Source organism: Typopeltis vanoorti, chromosome 6 (genome assembly GCF_054136105.1).
Source record: "Typopeltis vanoorti isolate ZY-2024b chromosome 6, IOZ_Tvanoo_1.0, whole genome shotgun sequence".
NCBI classification, from domain to species: Eukaryota; Metazoa; Arthropoda; class Arachnida; order Uropygi; family Thelyphonidae; genus Typopeltis; species Typopeltis vanoorti.
The window spans coordinates 14,611,668-14,636,497 of NC_143554.1; the positions used below are offsets into that span (position 1 = coordinate 14,611,668).

The window sequence follows — 24,830 nt, forward strand, 5'->3', positions numbered from 1 at the left end:
GTCCAATTTTCCAAACAGATAGACCTGAAACATTGCATCCTATTACAATGACCCTTTCAAACTCCACCAGTTGCCATCTCACAGTCATTTCACCCAGACACAGTTGCACTGACTTAGGAGCATCATATTCCTCCAATTTATATCTGCTACAAATGCGTGACTTGTTATATGGCATGATACACCCTGCCCATGGGTGGGTGTCCATTGACTTCTTTCCAAACCGTGTATATATACATTCAAATTGCAGGGCTTGACAAATTAGGTAATATCCTACTCGCCATGCAAAAAAATGTACTTGCCTAAGACTCCTCCTTTCTTTTTAATGATATATATCAATAATTGACTTCCTACCATACCAGCTTTGCTGATTCTGTTGTCTATTTCTATATTTAATTTACCATCTTCAGTAAAAATCGTGCCTAAGTAGCTGAAATGTTTCACTTGTTCCACAGGTTCTCCATTCACAACACAGTTGACATTTTCAATGATTCTGCCTATTTTCATTGTCTTAGTCAGTAGGAGTTCATTAAACAGCTCAGAAGTGCTGCATCTGAGATTTTTAAAGTTAAATAAATTCTCTTTAAAAAGTTATTGTTCATTAAATAAAAAAATTATTTCTTGTCCAGCTGCTTCTACTCACCACAGGTTACTGGGCGAATGAATTTGTCAAGCAGTGCTTGACAAATTCATTCATATACAGTAATACATGTGCAAAGGTTTACACATCTTCTTCCCTGATTTATGACAACCTGTTTGTATGATGCTTTTAAAGGATAACCAATGATTCAACATAAGGTGTTGTTGTTTCCAGAGAAAAGAAGAAGACATGTAAATCTATTACACTGCATGTTTTTTATAATGGTAAGATTAAAATGATTAAATTTAGTAACAATGGTGTATCAAACTGAGAATTGAAGGAAGTACAGGAAGATGGTTTAATGTTAAATCTGATGTGATACAAGGATGTACATTATCACCTCTGTTATCCGTTATCTATATGGATCACATTATGAAGGAAAGTGGTATTAAACATGATATCAAAATTGGCGATGTTAATGTCAGCTCTTTGCTTTATGCGGATGATGTTATACTTCTAAATAAATCCGCTACAAGTCTGCAAGATTCTCTGACTAAATTGAATAGCTGTTGTAATAGATATGGTATGAGGGTCAGCAATAAAAAGACAAAGACAATGAAAATAGGCAGAATCATTGAAAATGTCAACTGTGTTGTGAATGGAGAACCTGTGGAACAAGTGAAACATTTCAGCTACTTAGGCACGATTTTTACTGAAGATGGTAAATTAAATATAGAAATAGACAACAGAATCAGCAAAGCTGGTATGGTAGGAAGTCAATTAAATAAATTCATATGGAATAAGAGAGAAATTAGTCGGAACACTAAATTAGCTGTATACAAGACAGTGTTCAAACCAGTTTTAACTTATGGATCTGAGTGCTGGGTCAGAAGTAAAACACTTGACCAGAGACCGCAGATAGGAGGGTCCTAAGAAAGATTAGAGGCATGAACAGATGGCATCAATGGCAATATCATATTAAACACGAGGATATTAGGAAAGAACTTGACATTTTCAGCATCCAGGAATGCGTTAGCAGAGCTAATCTCAGGTGGTATGGTCACTTAAACAGAATCGGCGAAGAAAGACTAGCAAAACAAGTGTTCTCTGCCAGGGTGGCAGGAAAACGACCCAGAGGAAGACCAAGATATAGGTGGATTGATAGGGTACAAAGTGCCTTAGACAATAGAAATATAAGATCTGATAATGTTGGAGTCTTGAGTAACAGACTAATTTTGGGGAAAATTGTAAATAGGAAGTTAGTAATGATGTAAATTTTTCATGAAGTACTATCATATCCTGTACACCCCTTGAGAGTACATGGCAGGAATTTAATGATGATGATGATATTAATTTTTATCCTATTTGAAACTAAGTGATGGTCATTTACAATTTCAAATTCTCTGTTAATTCTTATATTCTGAACCAGCATAAAGATACCACTGTTCACAATGACAGTCAATGAAACACTTTTCTTATTTCTTGTGTCTCCTCACCATGTGGACTTATGGACATCTTTATGTTGGGAGATGTTGTTAGTAATGACTAGTCTACATCCTGAGCCAACAGATACTTGCCTTTATTATTATTAGTCTTACACTTAACTCCAAAACCTTTCTATATACCTGGTGGGATTCATTTCCTACTCTGCTGCTTAGATCCACCAAGGACCACCTTTTTCATTTTCTTCATGTCAGCTGCCTGCTCAAAAAAACTGCTCCACTTCTTTCTTGGAAAAATCTTCTGTAGGACCATAGCCAAAAATAAATTTCATTGTCTATTTTCCCATTTTGAAGTTTTCCATAACTCTGCTTGAAGATAAATCTAGAAGTTTATCTTCATGTTTGATGTTGAATGCTATTGCTGCTCCTTCCTTTCCTTAATTGTTACTGCCCGAATATAACATCTTATACTTATTATTTAGTAAGATCTCACCTGTTCTAGTTTTCTTCTTTGTCTCAATAATGCTAATTATGTCTGTGTTATACTTTTTTTCAGTTATTCTGTAAGTTAGATTTCCTTTCCATTGATACTCTATATTGATGGTTCCTATTTTTAATTCTTCTGACATTGGATTTCTTCTTCTTCTTCTAGATGTTGAGATTTGGTTTGTTCCAGTAGCTGACTTTTCACTGTCTGTCCTAGCATCCTGATGCAAGCAACATGGAGTTTGTTGACCGAGCAACAACCCAGCTAGCATGAAATCTCATCATGTTGCACTATCACATGCAGTTGTACTTTAAACCAATCGAGAGTACAATTTGGCAGCTAAATCCAAATTCATGCACTGAGTCAACAAGGATGTCAGTCCATTCTCATTCATTCAGTATCCAGTGGATACCTACTAATGGGACACACCACATGAAGGTGAGGATTGGGCATTAGGTCAGAAGCCCTCAGTTTTCACATTCCTTAAAGGGATGTGGGAGTTTGATCCCAGTTGTTTAGCTTTGGATTACAGTAAAACGTGGTCACTTAAGGGTGACCACGTTTTTACTGTAATCCATATTATTTTTATTTTTAGGTGTAATTTTGTGCAGAATTTTATTGAGATGGTTTAAGAGTTTGCTCATTAAAGCAGACTGTTATAGTTATGTTTTTGAGGATGTTAATGAATCCAAGTTTTTGTGAAGAGTGGTGGTAAGAGTCAGCATGTATGTATTGGCTGGTATGTGTAGCCTTGTGGTAGACAGTGAAGGATAGATTGCCTAAGGGAAGACATTAGACAACTGTATTCAGAAAAGGAAGTTAGATTTAGTTTACAATTTCAATTTCATCTTTTTAAACTGCAGAAATCTGGCCTCTCTCAACACGGAATTGAAAATCCAAACCATAGGATCCATTGGGAAAAGGCTGAACTTTTACATAGATCTTTATTTAAACATGAACGTTTATACAAAGAAAGTTCTGAAGCCCTACTACACAGACCAAACTTAAACCGCAACGACGTTCTTACTATTCCTAAAGTATGGGAAATTGTCATACAAAATTGTGTTAAATAATTTATTTATTTATTTTTATTTAATTTTTTTTTTACTTCTGTAACACGTTACACACGTTTCATAAGATTCTAGCGTAATCATGTGCCCTAACGGTATGTTATTCCTATTATTATTTTAAACTACTGTACTGAAGATGTCCTAAGATACTTAGGATGAAATATTTACAATTAAATAATTTTCATTGTGGTTAATACGTGTGTTTCTTTTAATTATGATCCCACCACAGGTTTCGTTATTTAAAAATAAAAAAAAAATTCTAATGTTAAACTGTTGTTGTATGTTGTCTGTTCTGGTGGCTGAGGAAGATTTCAAGTTTAGCAGCCATGTGGCCAGGTAACAAAAACATTATCAACATGTCTTAATCAAACTGTAGGTTTTAAAGTAAAAGAATCTAGAATGAATATGTGAAAATGGCAGAAACATCAAAACTGGCTGAACATTATGTTAAGCTTCCAGATTTCTGATTATTTTTACATGTGAAGTGACCAGAACACAGTATGTGGACAAAGATAGTTGTAATAATGGGAGAAAATTTGTTCTGTAAAAGAAGAACTGTGTCAATGATTGGGACATATGTGAGAAGAGCAGAAACATAAAAAAAAAAAAAAAGAGTTGTTTTAAATTTTGTTTATGAAGTGTTGTGTGTTTTTTATTTAAGATGGGGAATAACTTGCTTGGAGTACTGGTACTAGTGTTTTGGCTATGCGATAATTAGGACTGTCTCTACCTTGAACTACTGACTGAAGAACATTATATTACATGCTAGCATCCGTGCTCCTCATAGTTGTATTGTATACGGTTCCTATGAATTCGGTATTTTTCAGTTATGCATTGATTCGTAATCTGAGCTCGTTTGTTTTAAGCTGTTTAGTAATTGTTTTACATTAATCCTGTTAGTTCGATTATAGTTCATAAGTTAATAAGTGGTGCTGTCAGAGACTAACTGACTTAATTGAATAAAGTAAGTTAGTTGATCTGTTTAAAATGACCATAGCATTAACCTTGTCAACCTATGTGATAACAATATCCTTATTAGCTTTTAATGACTTGACAGCTGCTAGTTCTGTTACGATGAGACTGCTACATATTGCTTTGGTATTATTCAATTAAAATGTTTGTACATTTTCTCAGCTATATTAGTTGGAAGAAATTTAATACCCCTTTCACAATATTGGTATATAACAATTGGTTTGTTAACAGTTCCAGGTGCTACCGTGAAGTTTATGCCTTTATTAAATAGTTCACAAATTTATTAAATAGTAATAAAAAGTTCACTGATATTAAGGGTGCGGCTGGACAAGTTGACCACATGACAGTTAATTGCAGGTGGTTGGTCACCCCTTATATCCCTTGTTTGTGGTTGGCTGATCCTAGAGTGATTCAATGGGGAAAAGATATCCTGATTGCTTATATTTGTGTGCTGGTCATTCAAATTTCCCCATTATTTTAATCTATGAAATTCAGCTAATAAGCTTTTCTTCATTAGTTTCCAGAATATGTTTAGCTCAGTTGCCTGATCTGTTCAAGTACATTCCTTAAGTTATCACTATAACAAGGTAGTTGTCTGAATAATTTATTAGACTGCAGCATTCAGTCTAATTTATTATTAGACTGAATGCTGCAAGTTTTCTGTAATGAGGAGAAGGATACATAAATCAGTTATAAATAAAACTATGAACTAAATTTGCAGTCAGTGGAGGATTAGTGGTGTACAGAAAATAAATAAGTAAAATAGAAGAATAAAGAGTATTCAAACTCTAAGGGAGTAAGAATCTAAGAGGACTGCAGGACAGGTTTAGAGTTTCTGGCGGTAAAGCTTATAATATGTTGGCTGTTCATAATGGTATTATTTAAGGATAGACAAATTACCATAATTAGAGAACAAAGAACAGACTAATATGTGCAAGCAAGCACTTCCTAAAGTGTGTGCATCCTGCTGGGCTAGAGTGGGTGTTCTTGGCTGTTGGGCCAATGTTCTGAAACAACACTAAGTACCATATAATTGCAAGATACTGTTTACTGGTATACCTTTCAGTTGTACTATGGCCAAACAGGCAAGAAAGCCAATCGCCGAGCACAAGGATTACATCTGGTTCCACCACTCTATGGCCACTCAAAATTTAATGACCACACTTTAAATGCTCACAACAGGATATGCTGAAAAAAGGCTACATAACTCTTCCATAGCAATATAAATATGATAATATTCCTTGAATCTGCCTCCACTTTAAGAAACTATCCAAACTGCCTCAAATTCAGAAAGCACTCATCGTTATAAAATCAACTTAACTGATCTTGCTCTTTTAAGTTTCATTACGTTGAACATTCCTGCACTAGTTCAAAGCAAGAACTGTGAATAAACTAATAAAAAAAATATTATGGAATGAGCTTCAAAGGTGATGAACAAGCTTCTTATGAATTTCTCTATGATTTTTGACTAGGGTAGGAGATCTGGATCATTAATTTGATGGCATAGATTTATCTCCAATTTTGGAGACAGGCTGGATACAAGCTGATTTCCAAGATATGCAGAGTATGTGCAAGTAAAAATAGAATGTAAGGGAAAACTCTGAACCAGTGGTCTGGAGCAGTGCTTCCCAAACTGTGGGCTGTGGCCCACTTGGAGCCATTAGTTTTTTGAGGGCAGTGAAATAATGAAAACAAATTTTAAATGTTTTAAGATTAAGTGTGCCATGTCAAATGGCACACTTAATGTGCTCAAGAATTGAGCACAGTTTCTGAAAAATTTGTGTGTTCTTGACATACGTCAAGAACACACAAACCTACACACATCAATAGATATCTCCATAGTCAGTCCCATCATTTTCCTCCTGAGAAACTTGGAATAATTTCTATTTTGGCACATAGAGCTCGCCCTGACAACCCTGATGAACTTCGTAAAGAAATCAATTTTCTTACATCTACCTTCAGACTGAATGGTTATGCTCAAAAAATTACTAAAAAATTCTTTTTTAATCCTCCTAGTCGCCATACTCAAGAAATGAATAATGTTAAAGGCAATATATCTATTCCATACATAAGCACACTTTATCAAAAATTAGCCAAGGTTCTCAAAAATATAACATTAGAACTTTATTTACTCCGCTTATACTGTGACATCCCTTACTTTGGCTAGACAGATAAGTCTATTTAATTGCATATGGAGGAGCACAGGAGAGACATCGCTTACAAGAGAACAAGTGCCAGTGCTTTATCCAGCCATGTCCTTTTTTTGGCCAATTCTGATGATGAAAACCATGGTCATACAATCCTTTGGGATAGTATGACCATTTTCTGTTGCCATGACGAATTGGAGAGAAAAATTGTAGAATCTAGAGAAATCATCCTCAACCCTGTACATTTAAATAATAATTTAAGCTATAACCTCCCAGACTGTCATTCAGCTGTGATCAAATACTGGCGCTCACGAGGTGCCATACACCCGCACTCACCCAACAATGCGGCCAACGAAGGAACTACTTTGAATACGTTTTCACGTTAAATATGTATAGTGACTTTCCTGTGCTATTCACAGTTTTTTATCTGCAATGTTTAAAGTTTTTTCTTTTATAAAAACACCTGAAGAAGGCTGTAAAAAAGCCGAAACTAGTCGTGTGATACTATTAAACCTTTTTCCTTTTTTCTCGGTTTTTGTCATTCAATTCTTTTTAAATATATATATATATATATATATAAAAAGGGGTGCTTAAATATTGAAGCTGTATAACTGGAAAGAGACCTCCAAATAAAAATAGAAGTTGTTATAAGTCTGAGAGACTATGTAATACCAATTCTTCTTCCATTTAATCCTATGTAGAGAAGCAACCAGGGGTATGGTCTGCCAACCCTGACTTCTCATATAGATGATCACTGATGCAAATAACCTTCACTCAGTGCATAAGTGATCTGAGGATGCCATGCCATTGAGATGGATGGTGGTGGTGGTCTGCTTGCTTATGGAAATACTTTCCTGTATGTGTAGGTTTCATGTAAACTGAAAAGGATAAAGAGCATGAAGTCATGTCACTAGTGTAATTTATTTTATTTTATTTTGACCAGACATCCAGACTGTATGTGGATGTCTGGTCAAAGAGGTGGTCAAAGAAAGAAATCTTCATTATTGACAATATCTTCAATAAACTAGTTTTGGAAGAATGGTGAGGACTGTCTGGTATTCTAGTTGGTGGTTTAACCTTCTGGCTGGAATTGTGTAGTTAGAGCAGGGTTTGTGTTATGAATTATAGTCTCATAGAAAGATAATCTCACAATTTTAGTAATAAGACTGCATGAAATAAGCATGTAGAGAAAAGCATTCAAAGAGGGCCGTATGAGCGTTCGAATTAGAAGAACATAAACGGCAGCAAATGAAAGCTATAAAGTGAAGTAAGGAAATACTGAACCAGTGTGGAGTGAAAGATTCCAAGCTCAATAATCTTTGGCAATAAAGTTTGATTTGACAAATGTTTATGTACCTTCCTTCCTTTTTTTATTGAAGGCATCATGCAGTCACGAATGAGATCAACTGAGGTTCATGGAATAGCAGATTGCATTCTGATGCCTGTACGTGTGGTGTATATCATTAATGTTTGTACTGATGCTGTAAAAATCTCACATAATTGTTTCGCATATTATGTTTTCATTTTTTACAGTTATATATACTAATTGCAAATTTCATTAATATGGAATTAATGAGAAATATGACTAAACAAACACACATAATAACCACAGCAATAAGTTTTAAATAAGTAAATATTTCATTCTAAGTATCAAAGGACGTCGTCAGTACAGCTAATTCAAACAATACTAGGAATAACATACAGTTAGGGTGCATGATTACAATGGAATTCCAATATGTGTGCAGTAGTGTGTTATAGAATTAAATTAAAATATATCTGGAGGGAAAAAAAATAGATTACATTAAAATAAGATAACATATATTACTTATTTACTTATTAAAACTTATTACTATGGTTATTAAGTGTGTTTATTCATGAATTTTCCACAGGTTTCATTGTACAATAATGAGAAATATGTTTTTTATATGATAGGATAATCTAAAAGTAGTTATCCTTTCCTTTAGTGTTATATGCCAACCACAAGCCAGTGATAACAACAACCAACCAGAAGCATGGGTCAATAGGAGCCACCAATTGCCTTCAGCAAACAGTCACGTAGTCAACCAATCTAACCACGTTTTAAACAATGATGAACTCGTGGTAATCAGCAAAGGTTTAAACTTTGCCGTGGCACCCAGAACGATTAACAAACTTGATTTTATTTATCATATAGAATGAAGATAAAGATTTATCCAAACCATCATAGCAGATAAAGTACTTCTGGGTCTGCCTTCCACTGACGAGACTTCAATAAAGGTTGGAACTGGTATAGGTAGTGGCCCTTACTTCAAGGGGTCTGCCGTCTCGTCAGTGGGTCTGCCTCCCATTTTTTTTGATAAATGGTCGAAACTGGTATGGGTAGTGGCCCTTACTTCAATGCATAGCATTATACATGTCTGCAAGGAGATGTGCTTTGCATTATGGGAGAATACTGAGACAAGGAGTGATGAGATCTTGGTCCACCTTTGTTATGAGTTGCCAAAGTGTTGTACCACCTTACCTAAGTCCTGAAGATATTTTCAGGTGCAAACTTTGTTTGCTTACACTTGGATAAAGGATTAAACTAAATTTATTATAATAATAATTTTCTTCCTTAGATTTATCATGTAGGTGAACTAAAATTGGAATTAACATGTTGAAGAAATGTTAATTCTGCCAGAAGTGATTTTGACAATTAAAAGCCAACTTAGAATGAATATAAAAAAGAATGTATGAAATTAAGAGTTAGAGGGAAAACACCAAAACAGGACAACAGATGATTTAGAAAAAAATAAAGTTAATCTAGAACAGTGTTCATGAAGAAAATATAACAGAGGATGGAAAGAAATTGAGAGGTATAATTCACCTAACCCAACAGATTTTCTTGGAACAGTTATTGAGATGATGGCTGGGAAATGATGGGGGAGGGGGAGGTATTGGGGGCACTAGTGAGGAAGCTAACACGTTGACAGGAACATGTATAATTTAACAATGATGATAGAAGGTTGTGTATTTAAGGTAAAATGGATTTTCAAATCCCCCCACCCAAATACACACACCTGGAAATATTTGGGAAAAAAATCTTGACTGGGCAGAACATTAAGTACAAAGAGAACTTTTTGAATGACCATAAAAGTGGAGAGTAAAAAAATTTAGACTGTATCTAAATGTGGTCATGGATCTATAAATCACTTAATGCAGTGGTTCTCAAACTTTATACCTCTGAGCCCCACCTGACAAAAGAAAACACTGTTCCCCCCGCCGGTTTTATTTATCAAAATAGAAGTCATACTAAGTTTGACGTTTTATTCAGTTTATTTTGTGTTTTCTACATACTATTTAACAGTTTTTAGGAGGTAAACAAATCAGCACAATTGTACTGAAACAAGCAACAATGAGATGTCATTAAGTTGCTGCTTTCAGCTGCGCGTGTATAGTGCTGCCTGGAAGAGGATGACGCCGCTGCCAAAATATCAGCACTGCCTCTGGCACATGCGTTTTATAAGTGTGAGTGAAGAAAATAATTATTAGTTATTTTGAAATTCATGATAATTAAAACCTGTATCATGAAAAGTTTTTCTTTCTGTATTTTTATTTGTTGTTATTTTTAAAACTGATTTAGGAGAGTTTTAATTTTTATCTGTAGGAAAGTATGCTGCATCCCCCTTTCAAGCTATTCATGCTCTTCCCCCTGGGGGGTCATGCCCCACAGTTTGAGAACCACTGACTTAATGCATTATCTATACTCAGTTTGGAATGGTGCACTTTCTGGCAGCTAGCCTTAGAAACTATTTTATTGGTTCCAAAGGCAAGACATCACTTGTAGCTATTACCTGTATTCTTGAATGATGAAGAGACTGTGACAATCCTGGTCCCTAATACGTTCATTAGGGACATCACTCATGTTTCATGGTATGGACAAGGAAAGGAAGGGAGGAATAGAGGGGGGGGGAAAGGATTCTGCTTTGTGTTCCAATAAGGTTTCACTAGCTTAGACCTTTCAAAAGCAAGATGGTAGATGATGATAGCATTTTGCAGTAATAATCTATCAGAGAGGTAATCTAGCTGATAATTCCTCTATCCTTTAGTGGAAAGAGACCATGTGCAAACAAATATTAAGAACAGAGCAGTGAAGTTTATATCCTGTACTTTTTGCATGGATCTGAACTAGTAATACTCAAGACGCAGGATAAAGATTTACATGTATTGTACATTACAAGAATTAATTTTACATGGTTTGGATATAAGCTTCCCACATCTGCAAACTAAGTTCTTCATGTGCTTCATCATCATCATCAAATTCCTGCCATGTACCCTCAAGGGGTGTACAGGATATGATAGTAATACATGAAAAATTTACATCATTACTAACTTACCATCTACAATTTTCCTCCAGATCAGTCTGTTACTTGTCAAGACTCCAATATTATCAGATCTTATATTTCTGTAGTCCCTATCAAACCACCTATATCTTGGTTTATCTCTGGGTCGTTTTCCTGCAAACCTGGCAGAGAACACTTGTTTTGCCAATCTTTCCTCGCCCATTCTGTTTAAATGACCATACCATCTGAGATTAGCTCTGCTAATGCATTCCTGGATGCCGACAATGCCAAATTCTTTACTAATATCCTCGTTTTTAATATGATATTGCCATTGATGCCATCTGTTCATGCCTCTAATCTTTCTCAGGACTCTCATATCTGCGGTCTCTAGTCTTTGATCAAGTGTTTTACTTCTGACCCAGCTCTCAGATCCATAAGTTAAAACTGGTTTGAACACTGTCTTGTATACTGCTAATTTAGTGTTGCGACTAATTTCTCTCTTATTCCATAAGAATTTATTTAATTGACTTCCTATCATACCAGCTTTGTTGATTCTGTTGTCTATTTCCATATTTAATTTAGCATCTTCAGTAAAAATCATGCCTAAGTAGGTGAAATGTTTTACTTGTTCCACAGGTTCTCCGTTCACAATGACGCAGTTGACATTTTCAACGATTCCGCCTATTTTCATAGTCTTTGTCTTTTTATTGCTGACCTTCATACCATATCTATTAGAACAGTTATTCAATTCAGTCAAGTAATCTTGCAGACTCGTAGTGGATTTATTGATAAGTATACATCGTCCGCAAAAAAGCAAAGAGCTGACATTAACATCTCCAATTTTGATATCATGTTTAATACCACTTTCCTTCATTATGTGATCCATATAGATAATGAATAACAGAGGGGATAATGTACATCCTTGTCTCACACCAGATTTAACATTAAACCATCTTCCTGTACTTATAACCAGTCCATGTCCTGAGCAGGAATCCAACAGATATTTGCCATTATTATTAGCTTTGCTCTTTTCTCCAAATTTTCCCAAAATATTTTCGTTTGTCTGACAATCATTTCCTACTCTGGTATTTAGATCCCCAACAAGGACCAACTTTTCCTTTTTCATTGTGTCAGATGCTTTCTCTAAAGCATTAAAAAATTCCTCCACTTCTACCTTAGTAGAACCTTCTGTGGGACCATAGGCACAAATAAGTCTCATTGTCCCGTTCCCCATTCTGATATTTGCCCACATCACTCTACTTGTGACTGCCTGCCATTCAAGAAGATTAACCTCGTATTTAGTGTTGAATACAATGGCTACTCCTTCTTTTCCTTGATTGTCATTGCCTGAATATAGCATTTTGTATTTATTGCTCAGAAAGATCTCACCAGTTTTTGTCTTTTTTGTTTCAGTCACCCCTATTATGTCGATCTGGTACTTATCTAATTCGTCAGCTAGCTCCATTTCTCTGCCATTCAGGCTTCTTATGTTGATAGTACTGATCTGTAACTCTGGTGATGTTGAGTTGGTGTGTTTTTTCAGATATTTTCCAGTAGCTGACTTTTCGCTGTTCACCCTGGTTCCCTGGTGAAAACAACAGGGGCCTTGTTTAACCGGGCGACACCCCAGCCGGCATGAAATTTTGTCATGTTGTATCATCATTTTATAATTTGGTTTAAGCCAATAAGAATTACAATTTGGTCGGCTAAATCCCAAATTGCCAGCCCATCCTCGTTCGTTCAGTATTCAGGTAGATACCCAACAGGGTGCACCACGAGAAGGTGAGGATTGGACATTAGGTCAGAAGCCCTGGTCAGTTCTCCGCATTCCTTTAAAGGCGATGTGGAGGTCTCCTCTCAGTTATACAGCTTTGACCCTTAAGCACCCATGTGCTTTGCTTGTTTAATTTTGATTTCCACAGGTTCCTCCAACTAATTTTTCTGTAGGTACCCCTGCTGAAATTCAGATTCCTAATTTTATTCAATCACTTCATATCAATTTTAATCTCAACACATAAGAATCTTTAATCTTAATACATAAGAATAAAGCAAAAAAAAAACTAGTTCTTAAAATATTATTTGAAAATATTACCTCCAGTATAACTGTTGTAGCTTGATTAAGATCACATTTAACACAAGTCAGGCTTATTTTCCATTCTGGCTTCCATTTTACAATTAGAAGAGGTAAACCCAAGGTAAATAATGTTAAGATATGAAATAATATCTTTTTCCACATACAATCCTTAAACCCAAACACAACCTATAGGAAAATGAAATTTTTTTTTTATTTGCTTAGAAATATAAATATGATAATATAGAAATGATAAATATAAATTAATATAAGGTTATACTACATAGGTATGTTTCAACATAGTTATACTATGTTGAAAGCTACTTCAACATAGTATAACTATGTTGGGGGGGGGGGGCTGGAAAGTTCTGATAAACGCCTAAAACAAAAATACAAAAATGATATTAAAACAATTGATATAACTACAAGAAACAAAGAATATGTGAGGATATAAGAATATAAGAACATAAGTTACTTTCAAAACTCTCCTACTAGTATGTTCTTTCTTGTGGTTATATCAGTTAATTTAATATAATTTGTCTTTATCAGAACTTTCCAGCCCCCCCACCTTTGTGTGTGTGGTGTTTTCATATTTACACATTTCATTCACTTAACTGAATATAAGTTAATAGCTTTAATAGCCCAAAACTCAGAAATAACTTTTTCATCGATCTCCTCATACTTGAGGACTCGTGACCTTGGCAACAATGTTTCTCCATCTACTTCTATCTCTTGCCATGGCAGTTACTGCCTCCAAGGAAAGTCTTGAGATCCTTTCGATTTAATTTGATCTATCCATCTTGCTCTTGGTCTTCCTTTTCTGAGTTTACCTACTACTTTTCCTTGCATGATTTCCTTCTCAATGTTATCATCATCTCGTTGTGATATATGACCAAAATATTGAAGTTTCTTCTTGTTGACTATGTCAACAAGAAGATACTTCAATACTTCAATCTCTTTTTGATATTTAATTGATTGAGAATACTGACATTGGTTATTTTATCCATCCATGAGGCATTCAACATCCTTCTCCAGCACCCACATTTCCAAACTGTCAAGTGACTCTTTGTCTCTTACCAAGTGTCCATGATTCTGCACCACTGAGAATGATTGAGAAAACAAGGGTATTCACTGGTTCATATTTGGTAGCATTAGAAATATTTTATCTTTCCATATATTTTTTTAATTGTGTCATGGCATTCCTTTCCATATAAATTCTTCTTTTTATTTCAGTATGATAACTGCCTTTATTATCTATCAGGGCTCAAAGATATATGAACTGTTCTACTTTTTCTAAGTGGATGTTATGAGTAGATGCTTCTTCTTTTCCTATCGTCATATACTTGGTCTTATTTCTGTTAATTTTAAGTCCATATTTAAGACTTTCCCATTCTACTCTTTTAATAAGTGACATTAGTTCTCTTTCATTACTGGCTATAAGCATAGTATCATCTGCATATCTGAGGTTGTTTATTTTCTTACCAGCAATTGAGATACCACCTTTCCATCCATCAAGAGCTTTTCTCATTATGAATTCACTATAGAAGTTGAATAGGTCAAGAGATAGAAAATGGGCTTAGGCAGGGATGTATCCTATCTTAAACCATTCTGAGATATTTTGGCCTATCCTCACTGTTGCTGTGTTCCTGTCATATAACTGTTTTATTAAGTTCATTAGGCATGTTGGAATTCCTATTTTGTTCTGACATTTCCAGAGTTCTTCCCAACTGACACAGTCAAATGCCTTGGTGTAGTCCACAAAACAGAGATACATTGGGATACCAAACTCGTGTTTTTTTCTATTAGCTGCCTTATGTTTGAAATTTGAATCCTGGTAACTCTACCAGTCCTGAAACCAGCCTGCTCATTTGGGAGTTGTAGTTCAATGTAGTTTTTCAGTCTCTCTTTAATCACATACAGCAGAATTTTGCTTGCATGTGAAATTAGTGCAATGGTCCTATAGTTGTTGCAATCATTAATATTTCCTTTCTTGTGTAACAGTATGAACATAGATCTTACCCAATCTTCTGGCCAGATACCTGTTTCGCAAATTTTGTTGCATAGTCTAAGGATAATTTCTATTCCATTAGGCCCCAGGGTTGTGAGTAGTTCACTTGGTATTTGATCAAACCCTGGTGTTTTACCTTTCTTGAGTTTTCAAGGCCCATTCAATTTTGTCCTTTAAAATATTCAGTTCTTTTTCTATGAGTTCCTCTTGTCTTTCTTCAAAATGAGGTAGTAGTGTCTTTGTATAGATTTCCACAGTAGCTTTTCCATCTCTTGAGTACATCATTTGTGTCGGTTTTGATATGCTTACCAAATGGATTGTGTGTCTGCTCTCCAAGCAATATGCTGTGGGCTGGAATCCAACCCTGTGCATGGATGTCTGTCAGTGTCTTTAGGTGGCAAATAAATTTTATCACCAGCTGTGAGATTACAACCCGACATATCGAGACCTGAAATAGCTTGAAAAAGTTATAGAGCAAGGTTTCAATATTTTCTAACATTTAACTCGCCCACAATACTAATAGTAATGTACTATTAGAAACTACAGGGTTCACAACCATTCACGAATCTTAATCACATATTCAGTTATATTCAGGAATCCTTCACATGACAAGCTTTGAGAGGTTATGACATAAAACCAAGAAATGTGGGCTCTGATACATAAATGACATTTTCATCATATGACCAAAATTTCTTTTCAATAATTCCTGGGGAAAATTAGTAATTTTAAAATTCCTAATTTGTTAGGAATAACAGAAATATTTCCAGAGAAATTAGAGATTTTTTAAAATAATCTCATCCAATCTAAATATCCCCATTCTTGCCATGAAAGAAATGGGGTATTTCCCAAGTTCACCATAATACCAGTTCCTTCATATGTATCCAAGTATGTGAAATGTGAAACAATTAAATAATATTTATAATTACCCTTAACAATGAGTAAAAAGTACAAGGAATGTCTGCAGTATTTTAAGAAAGATGGCAAAAATTAGTTTATTGTGAAATGTGTTCTGAAACATTGCAATGCAAATCATTATCAACAAGTAGACTTCATCATCATCATCATCTCAAACATGGTGTAAAAAACTAAAACGTCACCTAAAGACTCAGTGAAAGGTTTCAATTTGTCTAATAGCACAGGCATGCCCGTGTAAACCAGCAGAAGCTGATGGAACTGCTATTAATACCATTATAAAGAACAATTTTATTTGAACAAATTTCTCTAAAAAGGCATGCATTACCAAACTGCATCATCTGTTATGACATAAATGATATAATTATACTGGATATCAAAATTTTACAAAAGTCAGGCCAGCCCATATTAGGTGAAGAACACAACTATGACAATGAAAATGCAAAATTGGCTATGGTTTGTGAGAGATCCACAATGGTTTCTTATATAATAGAGTAATACATACTTATCACATATACCAGTAAATGTTCGCTTCTATGTCCAAAATCACTTTGCCTGTCCTTTGTACAGCTGCTTAAGATCATCTCTAGCAAGTATACAACAATAGTAAGCGAACATGGAAGCAGATCACTTTCCCTGGTATTGTTTCTCCATCACTGCAATTTCATGATGGAAACATTCACCATGCTCATCACTAACCATGCCACAGTTGTTGGGGAAGAAATCCAAGTGGATTTCTTCCCCAACAAGTCCTCAACCAGTTCCTTGTAGTTTTCTGCCATGACATTTCTGAGGAAGTTAGTTGATACTAGACAAAACACGTCCCAAGCTTTTTTTCTCATCACCCCGTAGTAGATTGTCAAATGTCTCATCAATGAAGAGCTCTCGAATCTGATGACACACAAAAACTCCCTCTTAAATTTTTGCTTTGATGAGTCAAGGGAATTTGTTAGCCAGGTACTTGCAAGCTGATCCAGTCCATTCCATGGCTTTTACAAGACCAAGTTTGATGTTAGAGGTGGCAGCAGAATTTTGTCTGTTTTTGCTAGTGCTGGGTGTTGCAAATTCCATTGTAGAAGTCTTGAGCCCAGTAATTCTGCTTTGGCCTTGAACAGCTCCAGATTGCAAATATGATTGTTCAGTTCTTCGTGTGTAAGAATGTGTGGTGCAGATGAAGCACCATGGCTGACATATCGAACATCATTAGACGGCAAAGGCTCAGGAGAACCTGACATCAGTTCACATCCATCCTCTGAATTGATGGAAAATTCTTTAATAGGTTCGGAAACAGAAAGTCCTTTGCTGTGCGGAACGGATCGGAGAGCAGTTTTTGGAGGGAGCCAAAACATAGGAACAGCAAATGGCATCAACACTTGACCACCTTTCAGCCTCTTCGGAAGATTTCTAGCGCACACATACTGCAGCGTGTGTGTGGTGCCCAGGCCTTTTCCTGGTCTCCAATCTTACATCCAAAATAAAGCTGATATGCCATTCTCACTAATGGAGTGATGGCCTTTTTCTGGCTAGCAAATCACTTCCCTGAAAATGTAACAAAAGTTATTTACACTATTAACACAAGTATGAGGCATCACTACTAATGCTGGATTTACACTGCAGGAATTACTTGTTTAGTACAGTAATCCCTTGATTAGTGCGTCCCCTGATTAGTGTGTCGTTTTTTTTCGATACCCAAATTCGATTAGTGTGCCTCTAAAATTCGATTAGTGTGCCTATATACATCTTAAAAATAAATGTTACAGATTTTAAAAATTTTCCATCTACACATTTTTATGGCTAACTATTTTAAAAAATCACTCACTAGAATTAAATAATTTAGTTACCTATTAAAAACATTTTACAAAGTTATTTTTAATGGCCTACTACACTACTTACATGCACACTATGTATAATATGTTCCAAAATTTACCTCCAATATTTATGTCATCTGCTATAGTACGCCCACAGATTCGAGACCCTTCGACACTTCTGCGCATGTCACAAAAAGGAGAATCCATTCCGATAATAGGGTAATCAATCCGTCTTCTGGGATGAGTTGTTTATTATTACACGTCGGAAAATTAACTTCTCTTTTATGATCATTGTAGTTTTTAAAGTGGTAACTATTTTGCTTGTATAACAGTTGGGAAATTTTATCTATAAAGCACGTGATTTCGTGTGTTGGCAACCGATTCATACATCCTTCATTTCTTTCTCCCCCTTCAGCATGAATTGACTATTCTTGGCACCAAGACAAGCGAAGCTGTACAAAAGTGTGGGCGTACTATAATTACATAGCTTTGCAATGTTACATGAGTGTGTTTTCCTTACTTTTTTTTTATTTTAAAGTATTTTCCCAAGCTTTAATCATGAGTAAAAGAATTAGTGAGCAAAAAAGTGGATGTGTGAAAAAGATTCGATGATGAAAAGAGAAGCAGTAAAATTTGCAGAGGAGTAGAGGAGGCAATAGGGCCATACTGTCGGTTGTATGAAAAAAAGAAACAAAATGTCTGCCAAACTACGTTAGCTTAATTCTTTGTTAAGAAGTAGAATAATAAAATTTATGTCTTTCAGCTTCATGGTTTTCCTTTAACTAGGCCCTGAGACATACCTTAATTCTTTTATAAAAAAATTAAGGTTCAAAAAAGCAATTTGAGGAACAAATTATACTGTTTCCCATAGGTTATTACGTAATACACCTAAACCTCTTTTTACGCAATAGATACGTTCCTAAAAATTACGCGTAAATAGAATTCGCATAAAAAGAACTACTGACTCCATAGAAAAAGTGAAGATTGGTTCCAAACCTGAAATATAAGCAAAATAATGAAAAAAAATAAACATTAAATTTGTTAGGATCATAAGATTTTTATTTACATTTCATGGAAAACACGCATACATATAATGAATTTTAATAACTTAAAAATATATATATATATTCATTTCAGTTGTTTGCTAAGGATTCTATAAAAAAATTATGTTATTTGCTATCAGTTTCTGCAATAAACGCGAAAGCTTTCTTTTTCGTGAGACTGTATTAATGGTATTATCATCATCAACTTTCGCCTGAGCTTGTGGAATTCTTCTTGTCACGTCTTGAACAAAAGTACCACTGGTTGTTTCATTAGTTTTAGGCATGAACTCAGTTATTAATCGCTGTGTTGATGCTTTATATAAGTCGCGATATAACTCTCTCTATGAAGACATTAACAACTTAAGCTCACGTGAAAACTTCCCAGCACGTTCTTCATTTGGATCACGTCAGGCAAAATAATTGCCTAAATTACTGGCCAGTTTAAGACCTTTAATTATATCAGCAGTAAAAGTAGGATTATCTTGATCATTATTATTAACTTCTTCTCTTTCAGGAGTCTTAGAAACAATCTTCACTATTTCGTCTTCACTAAGAGGTTTATTAATTAACAATTCTTCGATATCTGCCGAAGTAAGATCATAGAATCCTTCTCCGCCAATTTCACATGCCAAACTTATTATATTGGGGAATTCTGCAATATGATTGAGGGGAACAGGAGCATTCTCTTTAACACATGTGGGCCAAATAGCTTTCCAGCATGCATTCATAGTTTCTGGTCTCAATTTAGATAACGATAATTGAACCTGATCAATACAATCCATAATTGAAATTTTTTTCCACACATCCATAACTGACAGTGTTTCTTCATTATTTAGCTTGTTCAAAACATACTGAAATGTTCGTCTGACATAATGTTTTAAAAGTCGCAATTATACCCTGAACTAGAGGTTGTAGCAATGATGTGGTATTGGGCGGCAGAAAAAATAAATTGCACATTTGGGTGTTCTATGGCAGGATGACCGGGTGCATTATCAAGAATCAAAAGCAATTTAAATTCGAGCCCCTTGTCATTCAAATAGTCATTCTAACTTCTGGCACAAAATGTTTGTGGAACCATTCAGTGAAAATATCAATGGTCACCCAAGCTTTTTTGTTGGTCATGCAATGAACTGGCAATTTTTGAAAAACTACGCCTTTCACTGGCCGTGGTCTTAATGATCGATTTATGAGCAGTGGTTTTAACATCCGATCTCCTAAAGCGTTCGAACAAAATAGGAGTGTTATGTGATCCTTTGCTGCTTTGAACCCACCAACAGTTTTTTGCATTTTTGATACGTAAGTTCTGTTTGGCATTTTTTCCAGAAAAGGCTGGTTTCATCCATATTGCAAATTTGTTCACGAGTGTAACCTCATCTTCAATTATTTTAGCAAGTTTTTGTGGAAATGCTTTAGCAGCTGTTTCATCAGCAGAAGCCGTTTCACCTTTAATTTTTATATTATGAAGGGCATGTCTTTTAATAAACTTAGCCAGCCAACCATTGCTTGCATGAAATTCATATTTTTTCCTCGATTAAGATGAAGTATCTAGCTGCAGTTTTTTAATCTGTTCATAAAATCTCAATGCTGATTGCTTGATGGAATTTCTGTCAACTGGCATTCTTTTTTTTTTTTTTGTACATTATCTTCCATCCACATCACTAAAGCTTTTTCGGCCTTTTCTAGAACAACATCTCTTGTGCATGATGATAATTTCGCACTCGATTTTGTACAAGAACATACCGCTTTTCTAAGAGCCTCTTCATTTTTCTTTATATATGTGACAGTTGATTCAGGGACTCCAAAATGCTTACCCACAGCCGTCCCACCTTTCCCAGTTTGAAGACAATCTAAAATTTGAATTTTTATATCCAAGGAAACGGCTTTCCTTTTTTTGGTTATCGGCAACATCATGTGAGGGCTGGATTAAAATCTTCAGTTAATGAAATATAAGTTTGAAAATTACATATAGCTTATCATTTATTATTTCTTGACAAAATTATTAATTTTATAATGCGATTTTTATTTTGATTTCACTTAAAAAATGCAAATGCAAAAAATGTGGACTGTGTTGTCTACTCAAACACCAAATTCAAACTGCTTTTTTTATGCGCAGTCAGTTATGTAATTCGGGGAATTCCCAATAAATGAAATTCATAAGAATTTGGAATTTTCTTAATTGAAACGAGAATGCAATTATACAAAATTTTCAGAATTTTCTTGAATTATGGATTTTTTCCTAACTTAGACTTTAGGTTGGTCACGTAAAAGTGAATAAAAATCGCATAAAAAAAAAATTATTTTTGATATTTCAATACGCGTAACTCGGAATTCGCGTAAAAAAATTCGCATAAAAAGAGGTTTAGGTGTATATATATATATTCGATTAGTGCATTTTCGATTAATGCGTCTGTTATAAGGAACGCATTAGGCACACATCGAGGGATTGTTGTACTTATGATGGAGAAGTAAATGTGAGCGTAACCCAGGAAGTCACACAAACACTTGATCACCTTATGAGACTTCACTTTATACTAATCATTGCATAATCTTACGACAGCAATGTCATGACTCGACTGTATTACATCAGACAATGATGCAATAGCTCCTGGGGGTGTTGTGTATGAGGCAGTATGATGCAATCAGGAGATTGAAATACAGCATTGCTAAATGATATCTATGTACACAATGTGGGCTGAGTCTCTCCTAAACAGGAGCCAATCGACATGTCAATTTTGTGTGCAGCACATTAGTAAAGAATCGCTATTTTCATTTCAGAGGCAAATTGTGTGATGTCCAGTGTTATTATGAAAAAATACAGCAAGTGTACACAAAAAAATTATTATTATTGTTATCATTGCACAGGTGCCTCCATGGAGTCATAAGACTCTAAATTAAAGATGTCCAGAAATTACATTCTTGGTTTAATCTTTTATCCAAGTGTAAACAAACAAAGTTTGTGCCTGAAGTAATTTCAGGACTGGGCGACTTGTATATAGAATCTCATGACTTCACATCACTTGCCTTAGTATTCCATAATGCAAAGCACATATTCTTACGGACATATATAATGCTATGCATTATGGGAAGGTCACTATCCAAATCAGTTTCGACCTTTATTGAGGTCTCATCGGTGGGAGCCAGACCCAGAAATGATACCGAGGTTGAAGTAATGCAGAAGTATATGGAAATATGACTTCTGCATTACTTTAACATTGGTGTCACTATTTTTTTTTTTTTACAATCATCAAACACACACTGTTTACAGCACATATCGTATATGATGTGATATCTATGAACTAATTACCACCACCATTAAGCACAAAAATGAGCCTCATCAAAATGCAAGATAGAGCATTTAAAGCAATGAAAATAAGGAGAACCAAGGAGACCTTACAGAAATTCCCAAAGAGGGTTAATTTTTGCAGTATACACTGTCACACTGAATAGCACTAGTCATCTTAGAGCAACATGTGAAAGTACTCCCTAACAAAGTGCTACAGTTTTTATGGTCACCCAAACTTCAACTGCACTGCACTGCTCTTGAAAAAAACTTGGAATGTATATTTACTGCACCTCTAGTATTTGTTTATGAGAGTGCAGCTGCTCAGAAGAAATCCATTTGGGAGAACATACTAAAGATATCTAGAAGAAGAGAGTATGCACATCAGGTCTTGCTTTCTGCAGGATGATAGCTAATGTCTTAATCAAATCATCTCTCTATACATCTTAAGGATATTAAAAATCCATCATCTTTTTTATAATCAAATAAATTAAGACCTCAAAGTTTTGAATTTTACCAGAAAGTTTTTAAGAATGCAATGTTCACCAAAGGTGCCTTAGCTTGCACCACTTAAAAGACATGGCCTCTGCCCAGGAGCACACATAATCACCTATATTAAATGGCAATATGTATGGTAACAAAATAAAGTTAAAATTAAATTAAATTTACTTATATTAGAAACAAGTTAATAATAATAATATGGCAAAATGTGTATGTTTTGCCTTTCACTAACCTTTCACTGAGTCTTTAGGTGACGTTTTAGTTTTTTACCATGTTTGAGATGATGATGAAGAAGTCTACTTGTTGATAATGCTTTGCATTGCAATGTTTTTTGCCATCTTTCTTAAAATACTGCAGACATTCCTTGTACTTTTTACTCATTGTTAAGGGTAATTATAAATATTATTTAATTGTTTCACATTTCACATACTTGGATACATATGAAGGAACTGGTATTATGGTGAACTTGGGAAATACCCCATTTCTTTCATGGCAAGAATGGGGATATTTAGATTGGATGAGATTATTTTAAAAAATCTCTAATTTCTCTGGAAATATTTCTGTTATTCCTAACAAATTAGGAATTTTAAAATTACTAATTTCCCCATTGGTCATATGATGAAAATGTCATTTATGTATCAGAGCCCACATTTCTTGGTTTTATGTCATAACCTCTCAAAGCTTGTCATGTGAAGGATTCCTGAATATAACTGAATATGTGATTAAGATCCGTGAATGGTTGTGAACCCTGTAGTTACTAATAGTACATTACTATTAGTATTGTGGGCGAGTTAAATGTTAGAAAATATTGAAACCTTGCTCTATAACTTTTTCAAGCTATCTGGTTGTAATCTCACAGCTGGTGATAAAATTCATTTGCCACCTAAAGACACTGACAAACATCCATGCACAGGGTTGGATTCCAGCCCACAGCATATTGCTTGGAGAGCAGACACACAATCCATTTAGTAAGCATATCAAAACCGACACAAATGATGTACTCAAGAGATGGAAAAGCTACTGTGGAAATCTATACAAAGACACTACTACCTCATTTTGAAGAAAGACAAAGAGGAACTCATAGAAAAAGAACTGAATATTTTAAAGGACGAAATTGAATGGGCCTTGAAAACTCAAGAAAGGTAAAACACCAGGGTTTGATCAAATACCAAGTGAACTACTCACAACCCTGGGGCCTAATGGAACAGAAATTATCCTTAGACTATGCAACAAAATTTGCAAAACAGGTATCTGGCCAGAAGATTGGGTAAGATCTATGTTCATACTGTTACACAAGAAAGGAAATATTAATGATTGCAACAACTATAGGACCACTGCACTGATTTCACATGCAAGCAAAATTCTGCTGTATGTGATTAAAGAGAGACTGAAAAACTACATTGAACTACAACTCCCAAATGAGCAGGCTGGTTTTAGGACTGGTAGAGGTACCAGGATTCAAATTTCAAACATAAGGCAGCTAATAGAAAAAATATAAACATGGTCAGCAAGGCCTGACTGACCATAGTCGTGGTTGAACAGAATTTAATACTTCCTATATTTATATTTCATCTCAGTCACTGAGACATCTTCAGGGATTACAAGTCATACATCTGCAACCACGACTATGGTCAGTCAGGCTTGCTGACCATGTCTTGGATACAACCCATAGGATCTCATGGAAAAAAACCACCATGATCCACCACAGCAAATTCAAAAAAGAGAGACTATTCTTAGAATCAGCAGCAGCTCTCAAAAATTAACCAAATCTTAATAAATATTGTTGCATTAAGCTTCCTAAGATTTGGGAAACACTTATCACCAGATCTCCCACCCTACATTCCAGGCCACCTACAGCTGCCGTTAGGGTGCTCCACTGTGTTAGGACTTTAGTGTCACCCACGTGGCTGGGCTTAGTATTGTTTGCTATTTGTGTTTATGTTACATTAGTTTTTTTGTAATTCCTGAAGAAATATAGGAAGTATTAAATTCTGTTTTAATCCTTTCTGAGTGTTGTAAAAAATCCATTAAGCCTCCAACATGACATTAGTATCATGTGTGGGCTAAGGATTCTTTTTTCAATTTCTCATTTATTTATTATTTTTGATTTATTTGTTTATATTGTATGTTTAATCGTGTTTACCTGGTCTGGAAACTTATCTAGAGACCAAACATGGAACTTTTTCAAGCCACTTCAGGCATCCAATAAGT

General features: G+C 35.0%; 1 protein-coding gene across 4 annotated transcripts in view; it reads right to left on the reverse strand.

Moving 5' to 3' along the window:
- Positions 1 to 24,830, reverse strand: part of LOC150105306 (polyamine-transporting ATPase 13A3-like) — a 479,234-nt gene that overhangs the window by 385,763 nt on the left and 68,641 nt on the right. For all 4 annotated transcript variants that reach the window (XM_090394686.1, XM_090394683.1, XM_090394684.1 and 1 more), the window contains one exon: positions 13,089 to 13,256. In XM_090394686.1, the coding sequence (XP_090250812.1) occupies positions 13,089 to 13,256 (168 nt within the window). The remainder of the gene's footprint in view (positions 1 to 13,088; positions 13,257 to 24,830) is intronic.